This window comes from Hyla sarda, chromosome 2 (genome assembly GCF_029499605.1).
Source record: "Hyla sarda isolate aHylSar1 chromosome 2, aHylSar1.hap1, whole genome shotgun sequence".
Classification (NCBI taxonomy): Eukaryota; Metazoa; Chordata; class Amphibia; order Anura; family Hylidae; genus Hyla; species Hyla sarda.
Genome location: NC_079190.1, coordinates 173425642 through 173443343, shown reverse-complemented (window position 1 = coordinate 173443343; position 17702 = coordinate 173425642). Strand labels below are relative to the sequence as shown.

Genomic DNA, 17702 nt, shown 5'->3' with positions numbered 1-17702 from the left:
CTCAGCGTGCATGAATGTCCGAACTATAAAATTATATAGTTAATTCACACTGTCAATGGCGTACGCGCAAAAAATTCAAAAGTCCACCCACCTTTGCGAGCTCTCTGCAGCGCTAGAGGCTGTGTGCAGCGCAATGTCACGACTCCGCCCCGTGTGACGTCATGGCCATCACACCCCTCCTGTAGACTTGCATTCGGGGTGGGGCGTGACTTCACACGGGAGCAGAGTCGTGACGTCACTCTGCACCCTCGGAGCCTCCAGCGCTGCAGAGAGCTTGCAAAGGTGGGTGCTGAATGACAGATTGCGGGGGATCTCCAGCGGCGGGATAGGGGATAAAATGTATTAGGGTCGGAGTACCCCTCTTAATTGGTTAATTAATGACCGACAATAACTTGCTTTCTGTGTTTTATTCTGGCTAATCAGTTTTTGTGGGGTTACTGCATTTTATCACAGATTTAAAGCCTTCCTACATCTAAATATGCCAGAATATCGATCTTGCATTAAGCACTTGCTTTGCAAATATATTAAGATTACAAATGTGATTTCTAGAAATTTGTGATCTTGTACCTAATCTGCTTGCTTTCATGTCTATGCCATAAAGCTTTCAACCAGTAGGAGTTACAGGTTGTGTAACATCCTTGACAAATACCCCAGCATTTGATATTCAATAAACCGACATTGGAAATGCCTCAGACAATTTTTATTTGGTAGCATTTAGTATAGTTTTTCTGTGTCATACTCTTTTGTAGTGTAGGAATAATACATATTTCTCTATCGGCTCCATTGGGGGACACAGACCATGGGTGTATGCTGCTGTCTCTAGGAGGCTTGAGACTATGGCAACAAGAAAAGTCGGCTCCTCCCAGCAGGGTATACCCTCCCACAGGCACCTGAGGTAATCAGTTTTAGTTTAGTGTCTTTAGGAGGTGGACATGGTCTGGCGTTCTCCAGACCAGGTCTTATGTTTTATTTTCCTAGATTAGGGATGTGTTAGTTTTTTTATTCCTTTTTCTTTCCTGTTTTCAGGTGGGGACTCAGGAACTGCGGCTCATTGTTTCCCCATTGTGATTGAGGGGGCACAGACATAGCATATATGTGCTGTTAACCCCCTCTCGCCAACGGTCAGCGCCTGGGGTTGTACCTCATGGGTACAGGTCCCCCTATCTCCCTGCTCGCCTCGCTCGCACATGGTAGCCCGGCGTGATGCAGGTAACTAAAGCTGACTGAAGACTTCACTGAAGACTTCATTAGGTAAGTTCTTCTGACTGAGGTGAGTATTTTTCCCTTTCTCCCTTAGGTGCAGATTTGCAACCTCTGGAGACCCTCAGTTTTGGCCCACCTTTCTCAGGGTCTAATGGGGCTGGCCTGGACAGGGGGGTCTCTTTATTACTGGGGTGAGCAGTGGCATTTTGGATGGGGCACAGCTTACTTCACATTGCATTCAAACAGATGTGGGTGTTTTACTTTAAGCGTCTGACAGCCGCGGCGTTCTTCTATGCGGGCGCACGGAGCGTCAGCTTACTTTCACTTTCAGCAGCAGGCTGCTGCCGGTGGCGTCCCGGCCGCTCAGTTCCCTGTGACCACCAATCAGCGCTGTGTGCGCGATTATGGTGGCAGGGGCCAATCAGCAATGCCCCTGCTTCTGGCACACACCTCTCTTGCTATTGGCTGGCATTTCTCCCTTCTCTATCTACACTAGAGCGGAGTTCTCACAGCAGCTGCCCTGGGGACACAGACTTGGGTGTGAGAGTTCTTTTTTCACTATTTCCGTGCCCAGAACTGTAACTCCCTCTAAACAGACAACTGGAACGTTAGTTTCCCATTTTGTCTGTAAATACTGTAAATCCAAAATGCCCAGTTCTGCTGAACCCACTTGCTCTGCCTGCTCCACTGCTCCCCAAGACCCCCCCTGCTATTCTACCCCGGTTGTCTTCCAGACCCGGTGGGTTCGGCCGCCCCTCCAGCCTGGGTTTTCTCCCTCCCCCAGTCTATATCCGACTTGGCTCAGGTCTCCCGTTATGTGGTGACTGCATTGGAGTGGCCCTCCTGGTCCTCCAGAGGGTCCCACTCTCCCCCTATACTGACGCTCTCGCAGTGTCATAGGGGTGTTTTTCATCTGACTCATCCTCCAGAGTTTTCTGGCAGGCACGGGCGCTCCCCTCACAGGCATCGCCCCGTCACTCCGCCTTGTAGCAAGCGTTGCTCCCCTAGAGGACGCACCCATGGTCGCCGCTCTGGCTCTCCAGACCCCCGTACCAGGTCAGTCTCCCTCTCTTCCAGGGCCACCTCACACGTTCCCATTCACCTGGAGATCTTGTGGATGAAGTTTCCGATTCGGCCTCTGATTCAGAGGACCGCACGGATATGTCGGACATGGTGCACTCATTGGTCTCGACCATAAGAGACACCTTCCATCTAGAGGACCCAGGAACTTCGGACGTGGCTCCAGAAGTCTCCTCCTTTCGTGCCCGACCGGCACCCAAGACCTTCAGCTCTCGCTGAATTTTACGCCCTGCTGGTGTCCGCCTGGAGGCACCCTGACAAGAAGTTTAGGGAAACTAAGAAGGTTCAAGCACGGTATGCCTTCGCCAAGGACCTCATTACTCAGTGGACCTCCTCTCCAACTGTGGATCTGCCGGTCTCCCGCCTCTCTAAGGCGACTACCTGGCCGTTGGCTGATGCGCCTGCCTTCAAGGATCCAGCTGACATGAAGGTGGAGACTTAGGCAAACTTTGCCTTTGAGACAGCAGGATCTTCCTGCTTTTGCTTCGGCCTGGGTGTCAAGGGCCCTTTCAGTATGGTCTCCCATCTCCGCCAGGGTAGTCTTCAAGATCCCTCTGGAGGATTTATTTCATCTAGCTCTCCGATGCTCCACAGCTGTAGATTTAATGTGTTCTGCTTCCATGCGCAGCCACTGAGCTGCCTTTGCCACAAGCTACCTGGTAGCCGCCGTCCCTCCATGTGGCTTAAAGCCTGGAATGTGGACGTCGCCTTCAGGAAGTGAGGCGACGGGCGGAAAATAGTTCATTACCTCCTGGATAAGGCTCACAGAACCGCTTTCTGTCGTAAGTCCTCCTTCGGGTTCTGCGGACCTTTGGTGCCACCAAAGGGTCCAGCCGGGCGCCTTCACGGGAAGAGGGCTCCCTCCTTCCGGACCTGTCCCTCCCGGAGGTCGGCTATCCGTTCCGGCAGTTTTGCGGCCCCATCAGACACCCGTAGGCCTTCCTTGGTCTGAAGGGTCACCCCCCACCTGCCAACCTTTCTCGGGTGGTTGGTCGCCTCTTACTCTTCTGGGATGCCTGGACCATGCACATTCAGGATCCAGCTCCTTTTTTATCCAGGTAATTGTTCTGGTTCCTTCAGGGGAATGTTTTCGAGGTTTATTCCAACCTCTTGTGGTCTCCAAGAAAGGCGTTTCTGTTCACCCAATCTTGGCTCTCGAGTATCTCAGCCAGCATTTTCTGCTTTCCCATCCCGAATGGAGTCTCTCCATTCGGTGTTGGCATCCCTGGTTCATGGGGAATTTTTGTTCCTCGGTGGACATCAAGGATGCCTGCCTCCACATCTCATTGTTCCGGTCATCACCGGTACCTCCGCTTTGCAGTTCTGGACTGTCATTTTCTATTGTGGCTCTCCATTTCGGTCTGACCACTTCTCCGCAGACCTTTACCAATGTCCTTGCGCCTGTGATAGCCCTTTTACGGACAACAGTTGTTTCCGTAATTCCTTACTTGGACGACCTCCTGATCAGAGCTCCAGCCAGGGCAGAGATTCTGGAGAGTCTTAGTCTCAACCTCCAGACCTTGTCTCACTTCGGTTGGATGGTCAATCGGGACAAGTCCAACCGCTCTCCTTGGGCTCCAGTTTGATGCGGCCTCTTCCCGCTTCGACTCCGCCGACCAATCGGCTGACTCTCTTATCAAGAGTCTGACTTCGACACCCTGCTCCAGTTTCCATTCGCTTTTGCATGGATGTCCTGGGTCTGTTAGCCATGGAGGCCGTGCCATTTGCCCAGTTTCATCACCGACCTCTTCAACTGGTGATTTTCTTCTGGTGGGACAGGTCTCCATTGTCTCTCGACCGCAAGATCGTTCTCTCTCGACAGTCTTGTCGATCCCTTCTATGGTGGCTTTGTTTCCCCCATGCTTTTTCGGGGCGCTCCTTCCTGCTCCTCCCTGCCAGTCTGTCGGGCTGGGGAGGTGTTTTCAAGGACCGGCCGGTCTGGGGCCTTGGTCCCTCGAGAAGCCCTTTACCCCTTCAACATGTTGGGGCCTAGGGCATTCCTTTTCTTTGCTTGCTTCTTGGGAAAATCCCTTCTGGGCAGAACTCAGGTTTCTGGCCATCTTGGCGCTCTTCATTCCGGGCGTCTCTGGGATGTGGTCTTTCTCAGCCTGTCCTTAGCCGTCTAAGGCGAGTGGTCCCTACATCTGGAGGTGTTTGCAGTGATCTTCTACCTCTGGGGCGCTCTGGGCGGGGACCTCTGCACGTCCCGCCACAACCAAGCGTTCCTCTCTTTTGGTTGGGCTTTGCCCTACCTTATCTGTTTCCTCCCCTTCCTCTCTTTTCGGGGTCCTGAGGAAACTCACAGCAGAGGGCATTCCCGCCATTCTCGTGGCCCAGACTGGCCCCGGCGGGCATGGTACGTCGTTGTGGTCAGGCTCCTGAACTACTTACCTCTGCACCTTCCCTATCGTCCAGACCTCCTATATCTGGTCTCCTGTGCCACCCCCTATTTGCCGTCTCTCCTTTTGACGGCGTGGCGGTTGAGACAGCGGTTCTGAGGACCCGCGGTTTCTCTTCCCAAGTGGTACGCACCATGCTGAGGGCTCACAAGCCTTCCTCTGCATAGATTTACCACCATACCTGGCGGTCTTATTTCTGTTGGTGTGAAGCTCAGCCTTTTTCTCTGGTCGTGGTTCGCTTTCAGCTCCCTTAGGGGTCAAAGGTTCGGCCGTTTCCATTCTTTTTCAACGTTCTCTTGCGTTCAATTAACAAGTCTGAACCTAGTTCAGGGAGTGGCACAAGCTGCCCCTCCTTATCAGTCCCCTTTTTCCCCTTGGGACTTGCACTTGGTCTTTGATGCCCTGCAAGGCCCCCCTTTTGAACCTCTCAGGGACATTTCTCTTCGCCTCCTTCCCCGGAAGGTGGCGTTCCTTATTGCTCTTCCCTCTGTTAGGAGGGTGTCAGAGTTGGCAGCTCTCTCCTGCCGTTCTCCCTTCCTGGTTGTATACCAGGACAATTTGTTTTTGTTTTCCGTCCAGGTCCGTCCTTGGTACCTGATATGGTTTTGGCTTTTTCATCTCAATGAGAACATCGTCCTTTTGTCTGACCCCTTCTCATCCCTGGAAGCGTTTGTTCCACAACCTGTTGTGGTCGTTGAACAAGACAACCATTTGGGAGCTTACCGCTGCAAGGGGAAGATCCCACCCTTCGGGGTTTTGGCTCATTCCACCTGTTTTTCGGGGCATCCTGGGCCCTCCGCTACGTGGCTTCGGCCTTGTAGTTCTGTAAGGCGTCCGTGTGGTCGTCTTTGCACTCTTTCTCAAGGTGCTACCAGATTCATACCTTCGCATCAGTTGATGCTACTCTGGGCTGTAAGATGTTGCAGACGGCGGTGGTTCCATCGTCCACCTGTCTGATTCCTTACCCACCCAAGGGACGGCTTTGGTATGTCCCATGGTCTGTGTCCCCCAATGGAGCTGATGGAGAAAAGGAGATTTATTATGCTTACCGTAAAATCTCTCTTGAAGGATCCATTGGGGGACACAGCTCCCACCCTTTTTTTTCTGGTGTTCCTATTTCAGTTATCTGTCCGAAGGTGTGTTCAGTTGCCTTTTCTTCTGATTGCTCGGACATTTGGTGGTTTTCTCTTGACCTGTCGGTCTTCTCCTATTGCTCTGGGACTAAAACTGATTACCTCAGGTGCCTGTGGGTGGGTATACCCTGCTGGGAGGAGCCGACTTTTCTTGTTGCCATAGTGTCAAGCCTCCTAGAGACAGCAGCATACACCCATGGTCTGTGTCCCCCAATGGATCCTTTTGAGAGAGAGATTTTACGGTAAGCATACTTTTGTGTTAGTGTTAGTCATTCTAGGCACTGACATTTTCAGGTTTTGTTTTTGTTTTGAGTTTTGAAATTTTTACAAAGCATTTAATATTTTATTTTCATGAAGAATTAGTAATGTTTATGTTTTTAAAAGATTCTACTTTTATTTAGAAATAGTTGAAATCTTCTGGAAAATGAAAGGCCTCATTAGATGAAATTAAATAAACTTTTTTAAGTTTTGCAGTATGGTTGTAAGATTGTTTAGCCTTCAGATAGTTAGCCACTGAGGGCTCACGCTATGCAAAATGTTGTATCTAATTCAATTCTTTGTTATGCAGCTTTAGGAATGCCAATGGCTTGACAGCGGCTGACCTTGCGCACTCCCAAGGCTTTCAAGAGTGTGCTCAGTTTCTCCTTAACCTCCAGAACAGTCAACTGAACGGTTTTTATTACTGCAACTCCTTAAACGGAGTCCTCCAAGGAAACTCCTCTAATTCTTTTAATGGAGGCACAATAAATCGTAAGCGATCCTTCAATGACTTAGAAGCTTATGCTATCAAGAAGCTTAGAACCGAAGGTGAGAAATTACTTGTGCTGCCATTAAAGCTGCATGTTGTCTGGCAGGTTGCCTTTTAAATGTTACGCTGTGTTGACATTGTAAATCACTGGCATACATGGGATGGGAAAATGACATGCCTAGATAGGCATGGACCCCTTTTGACTTTAATGGCCCAAAAGTTTGACTTAAAAGCATTACTTCTATTAAAAAATCTTAATCCTTCCAGTACATATCAGCTGCTGAAGTCTTTTCTGTCTAAATGCTCTCTGACACCTGTCGGGAGCTGTCCAGAGTAGGAGCGAATCCCTATAGGAAACCTCTTATGCTCATGACAGTTCCTGAGACAGACAGACAGGTGTAAGCAGAGAGCACTGTTGTCAGACAGAAAAGAACAACTCAACTTCAGCAGCTGATGACTATTGGAAAGATTAAGATTTTGTAATAGAAGTCATTTACAAATCTGTTTAACTTTCTGGAGCCAGTTGATCTAAAAAATAAAATAAATAACATTTTCTGGAATACCCCTTTAACCCCTTAAGAATGTCCTGTTGCGGTGGTACTTAACACACCAGGACGTACATTTACGTCCTGTGCATAACCGCGGGCATCTGAGCGATGCCCGTGTCATGTGCGGCTGATCCCGGCTCCTGATCGCAGCCAGGGACCCGCCGGCAATGGCCGACGCCCGCGATCTCGTGGACGTCCGCCATTAACCCCTCAGATGCTGGGATCAATACAGATCCTGGCATCTGTGGCAGTACGCGATTTCAATGAATGATCGGATCGCCCGCAGCGCTGCTGCGGGGTTCCGATCATTCAGAATGCCGCACAGAGGTCCCCTCACCTGCCTCTGTCCCGCTCCCGGCGTCTTCTGCTCTGGTCTGAGATCGAGCAGACCAGAGCAGAAGATGACTGATAACACTGATCTGTTCTATGTCCTATACATAGAACAGATCAGTATTAGCAATCATGGTATTGCTATGAATAGTCCCCTATGGGGACTATTCAAGTGTAAAAAAAAAAAAATGTAAAAGTGAAAAATCCCCTCCCCCAATAAAAAGTAAAACGTCCGTTTTTTTCCTATTTTACCCCCCAAAAAGCGTAAAAAATAAATTTAATAGACCTATTTGGTATCGCCGCGTGCGTAAATGTCCGAACTATTAAAATAAAATGTTAATTATTCCGTACAGTGAACGTAAAAAAAAGTCCAAAATTGCTACTTTTTTAATACATTTTATTTAAAAAAAAATGTATTAAGTTTTTTATATGCAAATGTGGTATCAAAAAAAGTACAGATCATGGCGCAAAAAAATGAGCCCTCATACAGCCGCTTATACGGAAAAATAAGTTATAGGTCATCAAAATAAAGGGATTATAGACATACTAATTTGGTTAAAAAGTTTATGATTTTTTTTTCTAACCCCTTAAGGACCAAGGACGTACCGGTACGTCCTTGGTCCTGCTCTTCTGATATAACGCGGGGTTACACAGTAACCCCGCGTCATATCACGGCGGGCTCGGCGTCATAGTGAAGCCGGGACCCGCCTCTAATAGCGCGCAGCGCCGATCGTGGCGCCGCGCGCTCTTAACCCTTTAGCCGCGCGCTCAGAGCTGAGCCGCGCGGCTAAAAGTGAAAGTTGCCGGCTAGCTCAGTCGGGCTGTTCGGGATAGCCGCGGCTAATCGCGGCATCCCGAACAGCTGACAGGACAGCGGGAGGACCCCTTCCTGCCTCCTCACTGTCCGATCGCCGAATGACTGCTCAGTGCCTGAGATCCAGGCATGAGCAGTCATGCGGCAGAATCGTTGATCACTGGTTTCTTATGAGAAACCAGTGATCAATGTGAAAGATTAGTGTGTGCAGTGTTATAGGTCCCTATGGGACCTATAACACTGCAAAAAAAAAGTGAAAGAAAAAAGTTAATAAAGATCATTTGACTCCCCCCCCCTATTAAAAGTTTGAATCGCCCCCCTTTTCCAATAAAAAAAAAAGTGTAAATACAAATAAACATATATGGTATCACCGCGTGTGGAAATGTCCGAATTATAAAAATATATCCTTAATTAAACCGCTCGGTCAATGGCGTGCGTGCAAAAAAATTCCAAAGTCCAAAATAGTGTATTTTTGGTCACTTTTTATATCATTTAAAAATGAAAAGTGATCAATAAATCCTATCAATGCAAAATTGGTACCGTTAAAAACTTCAGATCACAGCGCAAAAAATTAGCCCTCATACCGCCCCATACACGGAAAAATAAAGTTATAGGGGTCAGAAGATAACAATTTTAAACTTATTAATTTTCCTGCATGTAGTTATGATTTTTTCCAGAAGTCCGACAAAATCAAACCTATATAAGTAGGGTATCATTTTAATCGTATGGACCTACAGAATAAATATCAGGTGTCATTTTTACCGAAAAATGTACTAAGTAGAAACGGAAGCCCCCAAAAGTTACAAAACAGCGTTTTTTTTTTTTTTTTTTCAATTTTGTCGCACAATGATTTTTGTTTTCCCGTTTCACCGTAAATTTTTGGGCAAAATGACTGACGTCATTACAAAGTAGAATTGGTGGCGCAAAAAATAAGCCATCATATGGATTTTTAGGTGCAAAATTGAAAGAGTTATGATTTTTTAAAGGCAAGGAGCAAAAAACGAAAATGCAAAAACGAAAAAAAACCCGGTCCTTAAGGGGTTAAGCACAACAATAATAGAAAAGTATGTAATAATGGGTATCATTTTAATCGTATTGACCCTCAGAATAAAGAACACGTCATTTTTACCGTAAATTGTACGGCGTGAAAACGAAAGCTTCCAAAATTAGCAAAATTGCGTTTTTCTTTTTAATTTCCCCACAAAAATAGTGTTTTTTGGTTGCGCCATACATTTTATGATATGAGTGATGTCATTACAAAGGACAACTGGTCGTGCAAAAAATAAGCCCTCATACTAGTCTGGCGATGAAAATATAAGAGTTATGATTTTTAGAAGGCGAGGAGGAAAAAACGAAAACGTAAAAATGTAATTGTCTGAGTCCTTAAGGCCAAAATGGGCTGAGTCCTTAAGGGGTTAACTGCCAGCTATTATATCCTACTTGGTTAAACTTGTGCATTTCGACACTGCTAGCAATGTTAATGACCTAAGTAGATGCTCTGGTTTTACTTTTTAGCATCTTGTGTTCTTTCATGTTTGTTGCTTTCTTCCTTGCGATCAGTTTTGCCCTTGATTTTTGTCTTTCAGGAGGCAGCATTCATTTACGGTCTGATTTGACTGGAGGGGTAGAAGACGAGAGCATGCATGTAGAAAATCACTCACAGATATCAGGTGGGGTTGGGCAATTTTCTGACAGATGCTGCAACTTACAGCTGGTTGAAGATCTGAAACCACAAGCGAGTACATCTGTTAGGCCAGCAAATAATATATGCACAGTGTCTCCAATGCAAACACCATTTCGTTGCATCAGCCAGTATGCTTATTTTTAAGTATTTTCATATATGAAGTAATGGTATCCCTATCATCCTTCTCTAATTTGTATCATAACTTCATATGTAACAAGACATAATAAAGACTTTTAGGAGGGATCTACATAGCCTGATAACTAAGGAGCATTAACCCCTACAATACTTGTATAAAGTATTATATAGATCTGTTCTACGACTTTCAGGCATTAACCTCCATGTCAGTTTCTTTTTATTCTATTTCTTTTGAGAAAGTGATTTTTTTTTTTGTTTACTGTATATATTTTGAGTATATGCGTTGAACATTTTATCAGCATGAATGTTGTAGTTATTAAAATTGGTACAAAATTGGTGTGCACTTGTTGTGGTTTGAAAAAAATGCATACATGGAATAGCGAAAGCAGATACTGCTGAAGAATGTGCTTAAAAAAGGCAGCTTTCAGTTTGGCTGGACATTGAAGGGTATTCAAACACCAAAAGTAATTCCCTATCCACAGGATAGGGACCAACAAGCTGATACCACTGGGACCCCTTTATTTAAAGAGCAGAGAAAAGATGTTGCACTGATATGGTATTTGAAGCCAGTGCTCTGTTCATTTTCTATGGAGGCTTTCAAACATTGCTGAGCCCCATAGAGAATGATCGGAGCACTGGACGCATGCTCCATTCAGTGGACAATCCTCCTCAGATCTTCAGATCAGCGGTGCTTCCAGCAATCTGACCACCATTGATCAGCTTGCGTTTTCCTATCCTGTGGATCCATGTGCTGGGCTTGTCTAAAGTGCCTTTTCATCGTTCGCAGTGCTGTTAACCACTGGATACAGACAGTAACGTGATCCTGCCCTTGCACATTTAAAATCCTGAGAAGTAAAGTGGGTGGGGGGTTCATCTAATGGAAATTGCATCGCTATGCTCCTCCCTATGTTTCACGCTGTCTCTTGCTCTTTCCCTTAAGGACCCGGGCTTTTTCCGTTTTTTTCATTTTCAATTTTTCCTCCTTAACTTAAAAAGATCATAACTCTTTAAAATTTTCAACTAAAATTCTATTTGATGGCTTATTTTTTGCGTCACTAATTCTACTTTGTAATGACAGTCATTTTACCCAAAAAATCTACGGTGAAACGAGAAAAAAATCAATGTGCGACAAAATTGATGAAAAAACACTTTTGTAAGTTTTGGGGGCTTCCGTTTTTACGCAGTACATTTTTTGGCAAAAATGATACATTATCTTTATTCTGTAGGTCCATACGGTTAAAATGATACCCTACTTATATAGGTTTGATTTTGTATCACTTCAGAAAAAAATCATGAATACATGCAGGAAAATTTATACGTTTAAAATGGTCATCTTCTGACCCCTATAACTTTTTTATTTTTCTCTGTTCAGGGCGCTATGAGTGCTAATTTTTTGCGCCATGATCTGAAGTTTTTAGCGGTACCATTTTTGTTCTGATCAGACTTTTTTTTGATCACTTTTTATTCACTTTTTTTGTGGTATAAAAAGTGATCAAAAATGCACTATTTTGAACTTTGGAATTTTTTTGCGCATACGCCATTGAACGTGCGGTTTTAAAAGTGGTATATTTTTATAATTCGGACATTTCCGCACACGGCGATACCACATATGTTTATTTTTATTTACACTGTTTTTTTTATTCTTGAAAATGCCGGGTGATTCAAACTTTTATTAGGGGAAGGGATAATTGAAAGGGTTAATGATTTTTTTTACACTTTTTTTTTTATGCAATATTATAGCTCCTATAGGGGGCTATAACATGGCATTAACTGATTTTTTACACTGATTGATCCATAGGAATGGATCAATCAGTGTTTTCGGCGATTGAATGCTCAAGCCTGGATCTCAGGCTTGAAGCATTCAATCGGCGATTGGACTGCAGGAAGGAAGGTAAGAGACCTTCCTCCTGTGCTACAGCTGTTCGGGATGCCGCGATTATACCGCGGCGATCCCGAACAGCTCCCTGAACTAACCGGCAACTTTCACTTTCGTTTTTAGCCGCGTGGCTCAGCTTTGAGCACGCGGCTAAAGGGTTAATAGCGCGCGGCACAGCGATCAGTGCCACGCGCTATTAGAGGCAGGTCCCGGTTTCACTATGACGCCGGGCGCGCCGCGATATGATGCGGGGTCACAGTGTGACCCCGCATTATATCGCAGGACCGGGACCCAGGACGTACCCATACGTCCTGGGTCCTTAAGGGGTTAAAGGGGTATTCCAGGAAAACTTTTTTTTTTTATATATCAACTGGCTCCAGAAAGTTAAACGGATTTGTAAATTACTTCTATTAAAAAATCTTAATCCTTTCAATAATTATCAGCTGCTGAAGTTGAGTTGTTGTTTTTTGTCTGGCAACGGTGCTCTCTGCTGACATCTCTGCTTGTCTCGGGAACTGCACAGAGTAGAAAAGGTTTGCTATGGGGATTTGCTTCTAAACTGGGCGGTTCCTGAGACAGGTGTCATCAGAGAGCACTTAGATAGAAAATAACTCAACTTCAGTAGCTCATAAGTACTGAAAGGATTAATATTTTTTTAATAGAAGTAATTTACAAATCTGTTTAGCTTTCTGGAGCCAGTTGATGTATAAAAAAAAGTTTTTCCTGGATAACCCCTTTAACATCCACCTTCTCTGCAAAGCCTGTGGCCCTCCGGCACTGTTACTGCCCAAATAATCCACTGTTGTCTGAAGTTGTGTGCGTCTCATCGCTATTAATGCTCCCACCAGCAGCTCTGTCTCCCACCCAACTAAGGATTACACAAATACCGGTAAACAATTGACTGGCAGTAAGAGGAGCCAAGAACAGGCGAGTGGCGTTTCAGACAAGCTGAACATGCAGAGAGCAGTATGTTGATCCAATATGACAGTCTTTTAATCACTATCCATCAACCAGAGTTAAGAGCCATTGCCAAGATTCTCAGTCTCTCTGCATTACATATATGGTGCAGTATAATGACTTTCGCTGTAGAACCATTTGCTCAATCTTAATAGTTTGATACTCCCTCCATGTTAGGATATCATTTTTATGATCTATCCAAGACGGATTACTTTTTAGAAAGGGTTTTCTGGTTTTTCTCTTAGTAATCAAAGTCCTATTCTGACACTGAATTTTCCTGTGCTCACAAATTCCTAGTTTCCGTCATGACACAAGGAAGTGGCTTCTCAGCCAATTACTGGCTAAGGAGGGCCCCTACTGCGACCAGTGATTTGAATGAGTAGCCATTTACTTGTGCAAAACAGGGACCACAAAGTGGGACTATGTGAGTACAGCTTGTTTTTGTTCAACTCTAACCAGTTATCGATGGCCTATCTGTAGGGTAGGCCATCCATTCTAAAAGGTTGTTTAAACCCATTTTACTTATTGTAATGTATGTTGTAGCAAAGCTGAATTTTTTTTCTGAACAGTTCCCGTTGTGCAACAAGATAACTTTACCTGTTTAAAAAAAAAAAATAATAATAATAGGCTTATCTTAGCCTATCTTAGGCTTATCTCACACTGTCGTGTGACGGCTGTCGGGGGAGCCGGGGAGAATAGCGGAAGAAGGAAAAAAAAAAACTGCTTGCGCCGTCTTTTTCTCCCGCTACAAAGTAATGGCACCCAACAGACCACATTATAGTAAATTGTATCCATCGGGACCTGATGTGCCCAGTCCCAATAACTGCTGAGAAAGGGAAGAAAAAAAAAATAGAGCCTAAAGGCCATTTATTGATGGAGCACAACGGCAGTGTGAAAGTAGCCTTAGTTCTGCTATACATTATCTGATCTACACATACTGGCTTTCTTTTTAAACCAAATTGTATGGGGGAGATTTATCAAAAGCTGTGCAGAGGAAAAGCTGACAAATTGCCCATAGCAACCAATCAGATCGCTTTTTATTTTTTTATAAGTCTTAAAATTAAATCAGCGTTCTGATTGGTTACTAAAGGCAACTGCTCAAATTTTCCTCTGCACAGGTTTTGATAAATCTCCCTATGTGCGACGATTCAAGGCTATTGTAAAGATTAGAGATGAGCGAACTTACAGTAAATTCGATTCGTCACGAACTTCTCAGCTTTGCAGTTGATGACTTATCCTGCATAAATTGGTTCAGCTTTCAAGTGCTCCCGTGGGCTGGAAAAGGTGGATACAGTCCTAGGAGACTCTTTCCTAGGACTGTATCCACCTTTTCCAGCCAACCGGAGCACCTGAAAGCTGAACTAATTTATGCAGGATAAGTCATCAACTCCCGAGTCGAGAAGTTCGTGACGAATCGAATTTACTGTAAGTTCGCTCATCTCTAGTAAAGATCATCAGCAGGTGACTTGTTTGGAACTTGTTTAGTACTAGAGTTTATAGTGTATATATGGTCTACATAAAAAAATAAAAAAAACTAGAAACTTATACCTTGCACTACCAATTATAGCTCCTCACAAACTCCTTTTATATATGGGATTCTTATCTGACACATAACAGGCCAATCAACAACGTGTTGGCCATAAATCCCCTCTAATGCTCAATTACTATTTCTCATATTAGTAAGCATGTTAAAAGAAAATGGTCACCCATTCACCCGCACTATAACCCAATACACCGGGTTATAGTGCGGGTGAATAGACGACAGATGCGGGGTCTCGGACTGCTATACCTACCTGCAGTCCGATCCCCCGAAGGTCCCCCTCTTCCAGCGTTGACTTGTGCTTTGAGATGGGCTCGCCGGCTAGATTTTAATATTCATAAGCGCCGGTGACGTGAGCGCTCACGATTCTAGCGCTTATGAATATTTAAATCGAGCAGTACATGACACTTCTGGGGCCATGTTTTTAGTTAGGAGCATGAGTTTTTAATGTGCACACATGACAGCATTATACCTTTTTGTAACTTAACAGTTTACCTATATGAGCCACTTAGAGGTGTATAATATATGAAACACTGCATGATATGTTCCCCTGGTTCCATATGTACAAATATACTCATACACTTAACATAACCAGCCTCAATATATACTTTAAATGGAAATATTTAGTGAGTGTTCAAGGCTTGTGACAGATTTGTTTCTTGATACAGATGTGAATGGTAGCTACACTACGTTAACAAATGGACAAGCAAGTCATGGATTTAATACACCACTTGGAGACATGGAAACAAGTCCTATGAAGTGCCTTCTATTGTCCCAAGGATTTAACAATGTTACAGTCACAAATGGCAAGAAAGAGAGCCCTGATGAAAACGGGACTTTTGCTGAAAATAACGTTGATGCTATGAATTCTCAAGCCTGTGGCTCTTTGCATGTCAATGGGAGTCCCAGTAGTTGGGTAGCCCCTAGGCCTTCTTTGGGTGATGGGGTTACTGATGTCTTACAGTATGGCTACTACCATGGATTTGGAGACTCTGCTGAAAGCTTACTTGAGTACAGTAGTCTTACTGAACATTCTGATTCAGTTAATGTTGAAAGTAGGTATAAAAATACATTCATAAGTACACTTCATCAGTATCAGGGATTCTGAGGTTGTAAACTGTTCCTAAAACATGGCATCTTTATTGCCCATTTATATACCTATCATTTTTTTATTTCTATTTTTATTTCTAAAACTAAATTTAAAATTAGGCATCATTGCCTATCTGTAGTAGAGTTTTAGTTCCCTTTTTGAAGTCAATCAATACAATTGCACACAGAAGTTACTTGTGAAAACAAACGTTCAGAGACAGGACATATGTGTAGGTCAAAGCTGTTTCCAATAATGTGAGGCAAACTATGGAGACTGCATGATAGGATGGGCATCTAGATGTTGGTGTACATGGCAAGGACATAAGTAATGCTGTGTCACCTTTTGGCTATGAAAGCAATGTTTTTGTTCACTTTGTGTCAAATGAGTTATTATTTATTTTTTTTTTAACAAGAAAATGGTAAAGGAAATACTATATCTAGCAACTTGTTACATTGGTTAAGACTTTGAGGTTACATTTTTTTTAATTGGCTTTATAATATGGGAAAACTTGCATTTGCTTCATTTGCCCTTACCTTTGGGTGCATATAACTCATTCCATATTGTGGTGGTGATGTTTTTTTTTTATTACCTGTTTTAATTAAAAATGGTAATGGCATACCTATTTTGAATCTTTCTTTGAACAGGAAAAGATAAAACAATTCAAGTTGAATTTAAATAATTTTTTTATATTATAGGAAACCTTGCTTCTCAAACTTTTAAGAAGCTTTTCCCATTTTTCAATGTTTAGATACTTTCTTCGGAAAGTAAATTTGACACATTTCATTTCATAGGATTTTTTTATTGTAAAGAGGGCTTTTCTTATGTTTTGTAGTAGATGTTTCTTCTAAAGGCCTTTTGTACTGTAAATAGTTAAACAAGGGAATATGATTTGTACTTTGTGAAAATAAACCTGAGCGTGGCTGAAAGATGTATAGACTAAATAAGTGTGCACAAATTCCAGCAAGAGCAGTCAGCATTTTATTTGGGTCTATGTACTGTTTCAGTTTAGTATTGATCATTGTACTATGTAAAGCATTAAGCATGAAAAAAGTTACATTGTATCTAGATCTTTGTCATTGCTTCTGTGTGTTTTTTTTTTTTTTTTAAACAAGCATGAAGTCCTTTTTACATTTTGCATTTGTGTAAACCCTCAGTGTATCAACATTTGTTGCAAGTGCTTTATTACTCCTAATTCTGCCACTTACTCAATGCTTGGATTGGATGGTTACAGTGTACTGAATTGTATATATTGCTTATGCTTGGAAAGCTTTTTTTTCTTTTAATATGAGTGATTTATGTCTGATTATTTCTTAATGGAAATAAATATCTAGCCATGTGTTGCATTGGTTAAGACTTTGACAATCGATTTTCTTATCCTATTTTCAATGGTTCTCTTAACAAAACACATCTTATCCTCTCTGAGTCAGTGGCATAGACATTTTCTCTAAGTAAAAACTGATTTTCTCATTTTTGTTTTCCATTTATATACAGCTGAACATTGCAAAGGGAAAGCATGTGCCCTAAGATTTGTGTTAAATAAAAAATAGTTAAGCTACTGCATAATTTTTTTTTCTAACCTGTAGAATCCCTTTAATAAAATATTATTGTAGATGGGTGATCCATAATCTTGGGAGAGGAACATATAAAATATATATCGAGATATCTATATCTCTATATCTATAAAAATGTTGCAGTATCTTGTAATACCTTTTTTATTGGACTAACAGAATTTTGTAGAGACAAGCTTTTGGGATTACTCCCTTTATCAAGTCTAAAGCAAATCTAAGCTCACAAGCAGAAGACACAGGTTACATCTCACAAATATGCAGGGGTTAAGACAATAGATGTGGAGAAATCACACTAAGATGGGCCATAAATTGTCCTGTTATGGGAACAAAGACTACATAGATAAGAAAAAGGGAGGAGCAGGGGAGAGAATGTAATTAAGCAGGACAAAGTGAGATGCAAAAGAGAAGACAGTACAGGTTCTAAGAAATTTTATTAATGAGATAAGCTCAAATCTACATTGAGTCCCCTGTTTTTCGACTTTGTGAGCTTAGATTTGCTTTAGACTTGATAAAGGGAGGAATCCCGAAAGCTTGTCTCTACAAAATTCTGTTTAATAAAAAAAGGTATTACAAGATACTGCAGATGCAAATCAAAAA

At 43.1% G+C, this 17702-nt stretch overlaps 1 protein-coding gene across 2 annotated transcripts in view; it reads left to right on the top strand.

Moving 5' to 3' along the window:
• The window catches only part of LOC130355528 (ankyrin repeat domain-containing protein 10-like), a 52418-nt gene extending 35781 nt beyond the window's left edge, over nucleotides 1-16637 (top strand). For both annotated transcript variants that reach the window (XM_056555769.1, XM_056555768.1), the window contains exons 4-6: nucleotides 6384-6622; nucleotides 9842-9925; nucleotides 15116-16637. In XM_056555769.1, coding sequence (XP_056411744.1) covers nucleotides 6384-6622; nucleotides 9842-9925; nucleotides 15116-15555 — 763 coding nt within the window. In that variant the 3' untranslated portion in view covers nucleotides 15556-16637. The remainder of the gene's footprint in view (nucleotides 1-6383; nucleotides 6623-9841; nucleotides 9926-15115) is intronic.
• Nucleotides 16638-17702: the final 1065 nt, after the last annotated feature.